Source organism: Mya arenaria, chromosome 5 (genome assembly GCF_026914265.1).
Source record: "Mya arenaria isolate MELC-2E11 chromosome 5, ASM2691426v1".
NCBI lineage: Eukaryota > Metazoa > Mollusca > Bivalvia > Myida > Myidae > Mya > Mya arenaria.
In genome coordinates, this window is record NC_069126.1 from 22222981 (window position 1) to 22233243 (window position 10263).

The 10263-nt window shown below is 35.9% G+C and overlaps 1 protein-coding gene across 1 annotated transcript; it reads left to right on the forward strand.

Moving 5' to 3' along the window:
• Positions 1–1639: 1639 nt before the first annotated feature.
• On the forward strand, positions 1640–7192 carry LOC128234921 (uncharacterized). Its single transcript, XM_052949541.1, has 8 exons — positions 1640–1861; positions 2749–2861; positions 3700–3886; positions 4158–4331; positions 4936–4975; positions 5133–5155; positions 5690–6111; positions 6298–7192. The coding sequence occupies exons 1-8, from the start codon at positions 1768–1770 to the stop codon at positions 6541–6543; spliced, it is 1299 nt and encodes a 432-aa protein (XP_052805501.1). The 5' UTR covers positions 1640–1767; the 3' UTR covers positions 6544–7192.
• Positions 7193–10263: the final 3071 nt, after the last annotated feature.

Below are 10263 nucleotides of genomic sequence, written 5' to 3' on the forward strand. Positions count from 1 at the left end.
CCATAAATGCATAATTTAGTATGTTGTTTAAGGTTTACCACTCAAAATTATGTTTATTATACATGTGTATGAATTGATTATGAACAAGAGTGTCACTGATTGCCTATCTGCAATATCATTGGCTGTCAATGTTGGTTATATTCTAAAGTAATCTAGTGCAACATAGAAGAACGCTAACCGGTTTGTGAAGGCGTGTAAAGCATATTTCTCCCACATCAGATAAGTAGATCCAATAATTTAGCTATTCTAGAAATTCTTATCTTGCCCACGGTCGAAGATAAAATGCCCGTATGGAACTTCTTTTTAATGGTCTCCACATTGTAATTACCTCCCTTGTTAAAGACTGTCATTATGGAAACATTTTCTTGCGGTAATATTTAGAACGCTAAATAAATATTTCTCGCTTCAAATGTCACCAAAAAACAGTTATCACGCACCTTTCAAGAAATAATGCTTCACTCTCCCTAGAACTATTTAAAGACCGATTTGACTAATAACATTATCTGAAACGCTGCGCGCATATCCATGATGAACCTTTCTCCCACCTCAGATAAGTTGATCCAATAATTTAACCATGCTAGATTATAAGTATCTTCCATGGCCGAGAGTGTTAGATAGGTTCATTCCGACCCGAGCGTAGGGTGTTTTGCGGAAAAGAAGTTTACCGAGTTTCCAATAAACACCCTGCGCGAGGGTCGGGGTGAAACTATCTTACACGAGCGGCTATGGTAGATGCTTTTTCTCCCACCTCAGTTAAACAAAATTAAGCAAAAATGTATATTTTGCTGGAACTCTTTTGTGCTTAGTGAAAATAATTGCGTATGGATATGCGATAGCACGTGGTTGTCATGGATATGCGCGCAGTGATTCTGGTTATGTTAACAGTCATTCGATCTTTAAATAGTTCGGAGGAGAGTGACGCATTATTTCTTGAAATGTGCGTGAAAACTGTTTTATAGTGACATTTGAAGCGAGAAAAAAATAATTACCGTTCTAAATATTGCCACAAGACAAGGTTTCCATGATGCTACAGACGACAGTCTTCAACAAGGGGGGTAATTATAATGTGACGACCGTTAAAAAGGAGTTCCATACGGGCATTTTATCTCCGCCCGTGGGCAAGATATGATGCTTCATTTTCCTTAGAATTATTTAAAAATACCGATTTGACTATTAACATTAACTGGATCACTGCGCGCGTATCCATGACAATCACGTGCTTTCGCTTACCATACGCAATTATTTTCACTAAGCACAAAAGAGTTTCAGTAAAAAATACATTTTTAATTAATTTTGTTTAACTGAGTTGGGTGAAAAACATCTAATTTAGCCGCTCATGTAAGATAGTTTCATCCCGATCCTCGCGCAGGGTGTTTTGCGGAAACTCGGTAAACCTTGTTTCCGCAACACACCCTACGCTCGGGTCGGAATGAACCTATCTTACACTCTCGGTCATGGAAGATACTTATAATCTTACACTCTCGGCCATGGAAGATACTTATAATCCTGTATTTTTTTGTTTGGTGATCACATTACTAATCAGAAGAAACAAACAACATATCTATAACCATGCGCTTAATTGCCGATTTCCTGAATAGTCACGTATTCAACGCCGATTTGGGTTTTGTCAGTACTTAAAATCACAATAGGTTTAATATTCGCTGTCTGTCTCCTAAAACAACACAACTGTGATAACCACATAACATTGACTGGTGTTGATAGGTTGATGTTGTTGTCGTTGTTTTTTAAAAGTGTCCTAATGGTAAGATGTGTGAGTTTGTATGTGATTCAGCGTGTAGATGGATTGTGGTCAGTTTCTTGGTTATTTGTTTGGCGTGTCAATCGAATCAAGTCACTCAAAGTAAGTCATTCATTTTTTAACTAATCAATATCAACAATGTTGTATTTATAAGGTATTTATAAAAAAACTTATTTGCTGTTCAAAAGTCGCTTTTAACAACATTTGCTTACACTAACTATTCTTAACCTCGATCCAATTTTAAAGACCTATGATTTATTCATGTTCATATTATTGCCGAGGATGACATTCTGTTTCGAGGGTTAACAATATCAATGTCACACATGCTGCCATATGATATTTATTTTATTATACCGAACAAAATTAAGTACATAAACAAGTTTTAAAATGTGTTTAATGCATTTAATTTTAAAAACAAGTTTAACCAGGTAAACAAAATATAATGTAAATAATAAAATAATTATATCTAGAACATAATTCCACCGTTAATTGTCGTCTGATGTTTTTGTGTACACATTGAACAGTGACGTCACTACTGTATGTGTATAAGGGAGGCAATCACGTCATGAATTATCTTAAATATTGAAGCAGTTATTTGCCCTTATATGACATCCAAAATGTCATTGTGGTCACATGACCTGACAGTGAAATTTCGCTTGGTCACGTGTCAAAAATGTTGCAAATGTTTCTGACAGTCAAAATATCTCTTTTTCGGGTAATGGGATCTTACCAGTGTAGACAAAAGTGAGGTATAATACTACTCAATATCTTTTATTCAAAGTCGGAATCACCCATAGTGAAAGTTATAGCATTCGACCATGGAATGAAAACGAAACAATTCCGTATTTATTAGGCACCTTTCATTAACATCCCTCGATATACATAGTCATTTTATGTTCTGTTACATAGTTATGTTATGTTCTGTTACATAGGCATGCTATGTTCTGTCACATAGTTATGTTCTGTTACATAGTCATGTTTTCTCTCAGCCTGTGGCCGACTTTACGGTGTAAGCCATGGAACATCGCGGACGTGTGTGCTCGAGCCGAGCAGTATTGTTGAGAGTTCTGCCAAAGTCGTTATCCGATGGTATAAGGACCAGGTATTCCATCCGCCATTCACCTAGTTTGACAGCACGGTCACTCATTGTTACGATACTGTTTATCATTACGTGATGGGAAGCCGTTTATTGTATAAAACATATATGCACATACATTGTATACCTTGAGTCAAGCATGAATACATGCACGGCCTAATACCATCGTAATAACATCTCAGTTACCATATCAAACAAAGAAAATGAGAATAGCTACCATAGATATTAAATTTGGATTTTTTTTAAATAACGCACATTCAACTAGATTTACTAAAACATTTGTATCGGTATATCAAGTGTACTATGACTTACTTTTTCCGTACGAGCCGAGTGGGGTGATTGAAGTAATTTCTATAGCACTGCCTTCTTCCACGTAATTCAGTAGTATCTGCGACATAGAATGGTGTTTACAATAATACTCTTTGTATTTCATTAGATATCCAATTATATGAGATAAGAAGAGCAGACGGTAGCGTTTGTTATTGATTGTTTATTTACATGTATTGCCCCAATAACTTCTGTTTTGTATGATAATACTAGGTTGATTTGATTCTTCAGAAACAAAGAGTTATAATAATATGTCCAGATAGCGAGTTTAATAATTATACATTCATGTTAAAGACTTAGAGGACCGAGTTGATCAAGGAGAAAGTTTGCATTTTTCTTTCAATGAACATTTGTTTTCGATCGCTCAAAAGATATTTTTTTATTCGAGTCAAGATAAACCATTATAGTTGTAAGCTTAATTGTACCTCTGAAGATTTTGTTAAAGATACAATTAAGTTGTTGGCATTATTTATTTTTTGCTATTATGGAAAATCTTACAGTTTTAAACTTGTGGCAGGTGGGCATTGCTAAAGCCAAGAATACGTTTAATTTGACGATTCATCGAGACAGCACGTTTGATTATGGGGTATACAGTGTCGACTGTTTTGAATTCGTAAATAATCAGTATGGTGATGTGATGTCGGCGTCAACAACGTGTACTGTCAATGCTACATTGTTCAAGAATGAGGAAAACACGGAGATAGGTATTTAAATACCAATGGTTTTGTTAATAGACATTTCAAGCCTCAAAATTGAAACCATTTAATAAAAAAGTTGTGCCTTCAATTTCCTATTTTGTTAAATTTCTGCCTGTTTGACATATTTTTGTGGTTTCTATTATATCATTGATTACATAAGCTGGAACTAGTACATTTTATCGACTCATTGGATTACCTGTATATAGAGTACTAAATATAGGAACTATTCCTGTAACTAGTACTACCATGTATTTCACTATCACACTCTCTGTTACAGCAACCACACCGTCGGGGCCTCAACTTGGAAGCAGTCTGGTAATCCCTGTCACCGCAACCACCCCGCTTAATGGTACTGTCATTAGCGTCGTAGCTATCTGCCTTGTCATCATCACCGTCATCATCGCTGGCACTGTACTGCTTGTGAAAAAGAAGAGGGTCTCGATGGCCAATGGTACCACAATGTTTTTATCTCAATGTCTGTTTTTTTTGTTCGTCTCTTCTTGTTGCATACACTAGTATCTGATGTTCGACATTATTGTCATTAACATCTGACTCGCTGCTTCTGTAATGTTTTTCGTCCCTTAATTTTATTGCATTACCATTAACTTCGTCTTTGTAATACTCGCTACCGCCCACTTCCATAGATTAGTGTGTTGTCGTCTGTTGTAGTTTCTGATCTCTTTGCCTCAGCTGTGTTGGTGTTGATATATGTGTTACTCTGTGCCATGATACCATCCTGATATAGATATCCATAACTGTAAAACCGTGGAGAGATGCTCTAGTCAAGTAGTGCAAGCATTTGTAGATTCTTTAGATATATCTCTTCAGCTTACAAGATGTATTAGAGAAGATCATGCACATAAATGTAAAGTTAAAATACATACTTATAATGAACTAACTTGCTATTCAGAAAAGGTCCAAAATAGTTCAAAGGAGAAAAAAAGTGAACTATTTCTAATAAAATGGACAGAGAGGAAAAGGTCTATCATTAAGTAAGATTTTCTGATATATCTTAAATTACGATGTGCCTAATAAAAAAAATGTTTATTTTCCAGCAGGCGGTCGTCTAGTAGAAGACGAGGGAGCGAGATCAGGGTAAGTCACTGTTTTACAATATTTAAAGAAATGAAATGAATTAAAACTGTGCTCGCTTATTTCGAGATAACTACGTGTATGTCTTACATGTAATTGTTCATGATTTTATTTTGAGACTGCCCATTCTTTTTATAAATATATAGGTTTTTCATTTCAGGCCATGTGTGGCGGAAGATAGTAGTAAGTGGACTTTATTTTAACTTAGTTGGGAAATGCTAGCATAATTTAGACCCGTCTTATAAAACCCGTTTGTAATTTTCAAGCATCCAGGAATGTTTGAGTAAATTCGATGATCGGATCTATTTAGAACATAGAAGCACGCCATACCAGCAACTCGTCTTTAAATGTGGCAATCTGTCCTTAAAAAGAAGCAAACCAATACGTAGATATTTATTTCCATCTTCATCAAAAACGTTTTCAACTCGAAACGTGGAAAGATCTTGAAACTAATTCCACAATAGCAACAACAATAAAAAAAGCATTAAGGCCTCCAATTTTTTCTTAATTGTTAGCTTCAAGAAGAATGAGTTCAATTATAGCTTACAGGTCCCTGGCGTTATCTAACGTAAACACACTGTTTTGTTTTGTGCCCCATTGCATCGCAAGCGGTGACTTAAAAATCGTTAGCCACAAAAACCTTAACGATTGGAAAAAGTTTCTTTAACATTGATAACATTTTGGAAGCAGCAATTTTATATAAATGTATCTTTTAAGGCTCTATATACAACGAAATTGACATAAATGCTGACGACTACGCCAGAATCGACGGCAGTGCAGTTATTAAAGACTCAAGGAAAAAAACGGTCGGACGATCCCCAAGTCTTCCAAAACGACCAGAAAATAATGTTAAGTTAAGTGAATCCGACAATACAGTTGCCGACACCGGGGGAGCTTGTGCTAAAGACGCTAAGAACAACTACAACAAAGATATTGATAAAGCTGGAGACATAGTTGTGTATGCAAAAGTCAATAAGAGAAAAACATTGAGCTCAAAAGACGAACAGAGAAAGTCACGAAAGTTAAATGAAGGTGGGGGTCGTTGCCGCGGAAGCATGTTGTTGCCTCACCATGACGATATGTCCGGACCGACCTATAATAACATCGCAAATCAAGTTTCTAAGCAACACTCATCTAAGGTACAAGTTTTATTCTTAAAGAAACGTAGTCTAACATATTTCAATGTAGGGTATATTTATGCATTGTCCAGATGATATAATTTAATTGTGAAGCAGTTGTCATTCTTTAAATCGTTTAAGGACTCACTCCCTCACTAAAAGCCAACTTCACTCATTAACTCACTCACAGTCTTTCACTCCCAACAGGCTACAGAATCAGCCGCAGGTAACGAGCTCCAATACGCCGAGTTGGCTCATGTCGAAGCAGACGACCCGGAGCGCGGGACTTCCTGTGGCGCAGATGATGGGGCTGGAGGAATTGGAGCATTGAAGTGCCAGTACGCCAGCATTGACTTTGAGCAGAAGGCGTTTGTTGCCCCTATAAGGAAGGCCCCGTCGTCTTGGTATAAATGGAAGAATCGCAAAAAAGAAAAGAGTAAATGTGACAAGTAAAGATTAGTGAAAGGGGTGCGTGCTTTATATTCTTGAAATAGATTTTTTAACCACGTGGAGGTTGACAATTATGCAAGTAAATAGAATGTTTTATCAAATGTGATATACATGTATTTTATTCAATGGAAACTGATTATTTTTAGACGTGGTACTGTTGAAAAAATAATATTTGAACTCATAAATATTGTTTATTTTTGTGGAAAGATTTATCCAAACTTTTTGCATTATAATCATTTTATTTTGTTATTTTGAGTAATAGATGTATAGGATGCATAAATGGACAGGGCCACACAAACGGGCAAGTTAGGGGTCTGTTTATATAATTCACACAAACGGGCATATCTATTTTAGAAACCCACTAATGGGCAGGTTTTCTAATGTCATTAGGTATTGCCGATCTGATTGACAGTCAACGTACAAACAACATTTTGTGGCGCCACAGTTTCCACTGAACGAAAGAAAATTTATAACAAAAACACACGAGAAATCGACTGTCTCTTTTGTTGTTTCAGCAATTACTGTCAAAAGGTTTTGTTCCACATGTTTGCATTATCAATACTATGTTTTAGCAAATATAAAACTTAAAATTGTAAGCTTGGGTTGTTCTCCAGGCAGAATAAACGATTCCCAGGGAGGCCGATTTTATTCCCCATATCCCGAAAAGCCAGTCTTAAAAGCAAGGATAGTCACAAGCACCTGTGAGGCCTAGCCTACAACGTGACGTTTGTTTGTTTCCTCGAGCACGAGCCGAAGTGTTATAAAATGAGTCAAATATGCCTGGGATAACCCGGCCATTCCATGCCGATATCCCGCGTTGCAAGCATAAAAAGCAAAGCGCGCCATCTGTGCCATCACTTAGGACCAGGCCAATGCTACACATTGGCATAGGTAGGTATGTTTTTCTTGCTCGATGTCACGAGCACGGTCCTCAGTGCTATAAATTGGGTCGAACATGCATGATGTGGCTCATCTCATGCCCCTTTCCCGCCTAAACAGCTTACAAGTTGAATAATGATTTTTATTTTCAATATATGAACATAAACAATTAAGAATAAACTAATTGTATGAGATGTATTAAATGATTATAACTGGAGTTATCACTGAATGTGATGAAAATATCCTCGCTCACCCATGTGTAGGAATTCCAAATAGTTTTCAAAATCTGACCTTGTGTGACAAGATATGGATCGGACACATCTCTCTCATACAGTGTACTATGGTGGTAACTTTTGCCAATTTATTTAAAAGCCGACATTGTCGGACAAAAAAGTAGTATTAGATTGTATTCTGGTTAATGTCCTTTCAATGTATTGTACAATTAGACCTGCCATCTGGATTTCTACATTTATATTTATTAGTATTATAAAAAAAATCAATACACAAGTGTTAAGCCTACACAATACAACATTTAGCCACATCGTGTACGAGGACGTATGGAACACCATACAGACGTACGTTATGGTACACAGAAATAAAAAGAATGTGACGCAAACGATGTGGGTTATACATTCTAATAGCAATCACATTAGAATGTTATTCCTCCCGCAATTACGAAATAAATGCGTGCGAATCCGAATCCTGTGTACCAAAGAGTGTATAACTCCGAACTACCAATGATGAAGGCTGCATACTTAAATCTTTTGAATTTTAAATTTGGCGTACCGCGTATCACCATATTGTATATACTGTATAACACTTTAAAACGTTGCATACTGCGTAACAAAAATACAATGTATCGAAACTTTATGGTCAGGTGGTCCAGTGGTGAGACACGTGCCCTTCAACCCAAGGACACCACCAGCATTACTAAGCATCTTCCAGTGTCAGTACTATAAACTGGAAACACCCTGTACTGGATATCTCTATCATCTGTGCACGATATCCCATGACCTGCAGTGTAGTCATACTACTTGGTTTGTGACGTCACAAAAGGTTATTGCAATAACAAAAATACATTTCGCATCAGATAGAAAAACCGCTAAAAGTTTGTTACCTTTCAATATCATTTTTACAAAACATAGTGCAGGCTAAGGGAATAAGTGTACACTATACTCGGTTCCTGGGCGATATCTTGAGCAATTTATAATTCTATAGAAAAACGTAGGTAATGGTAAAACAATAGTGTTTGTCATGGTAAAAATCAAATCAAATGACTTTTGTGGTCCAAAAATATGCTAATATTTATTTTTTATCACGTTTGCTTATCAAACGGAAGTTTCGGTATGCATATTCTTTAGTAGTTTTGGGAGTTACAATGGCTAACCTCTCTCCTTCATGAACCCAACTAAAACATGTTTTCCGATGAATGTTTACAAAGACAGTAGATACGAGCAACGGTTATGTTTTACAGCAATTAAACGCATATAAATATATGACAAATAAATACCACAATCATATGGAGGCTATTCGTTGCCAAAAGTCCAGACGTGTATGTGTGTATTTTAGGTTTGTAACATTGATGATTTACCAATTTACATTTTACAACCGCCAACTCATCGGTTGTATGTTTACATTTTACACTGCACATTTTCATTTTTCATTGTACCAATTGGAGTTTTATTCTCGTTGCATCTATTCAACAGACGATTCAGTCGTGTTTATAAAGTTGTGTATGTTAAACACATGTCATTCTGTGAAAGTCACATGCCGAGTTTTACATTGCGGTGTGTAGAAGACATATTTCAGTTCGTAGTTCTACAAAGTACATTGTATGGTGGTGACTTTTCATTCGCAGTTCAACATGTTTACGAGATGAATTTAATTTTATTTATAGATAGCTCCGCCTTAACCATGTCTTAACTCCGCCTTAACCATGTCTTAACTCCTCCTTACGTCTTTCGGAAATTTCCGCTATCACTCGGCTCTATTTAAACCAATTATGGATACTTTGGACCATGGACATTGCGAACGTTATTATGGACATTACGAATAATCTATATTATGACATTATGGACTATGATTTGGAAACAGGATGGATTATAAATTATTTCATGTCGAATAAAATAATATATGATATTACAACATGTTTTTGTCTATATAATAGTTATTAATACGCACATATGACATGAAATGAGATGTATGCAAACTGATACTTGACTCAAACACAACAAAATGTAAGTCATTAGCATTGAATTATACTTAATATATATATGAAAAGTCCCATTGTCTTATTTTTCTTTTAAAGCTGCACTCTCACAGATTGACCGTGTTGACAACTATTTTTATCTTTTGTTTTGGAATTAGCCAATTTTTGCGTAAATGTCTGGATACCAGTGGTATAAGACTGCTGACAAAAGATCAGTTACAGTTTTTCAGTTTTACGTTCGCAAATTGATGTTTTATGGCTAAAAGTGTTACTACAGTAACGCTTAAAGAAAAAGGAAAAATGTCGGCAGTTTTTCAAACAATTTAGATCTGTTTTAGTGTGAGTAATCTTATTATTTGTATAGAAAGCATTGCTGCCAAAATCAGCCGAGTCTGGGACAAAAAGAGGTTGTCAAAACTGTCAATCTGTGAGAGTGCAGCTTTAAATTACTATAAACACTATTTCAAATTCTACCATTGGAGGACACTTTCTTGCATTTTTGCAATGTTTAAGATTGCAAGTAATATTAGATAATTTAAAATTTACGAAGAAAAAAATCTAAATTTTCATTAAGTTGAAATTATTCACATAACTGGGGGACACAAGTGGGTTGGAGGGCTGTTGTTTTGTTTCAA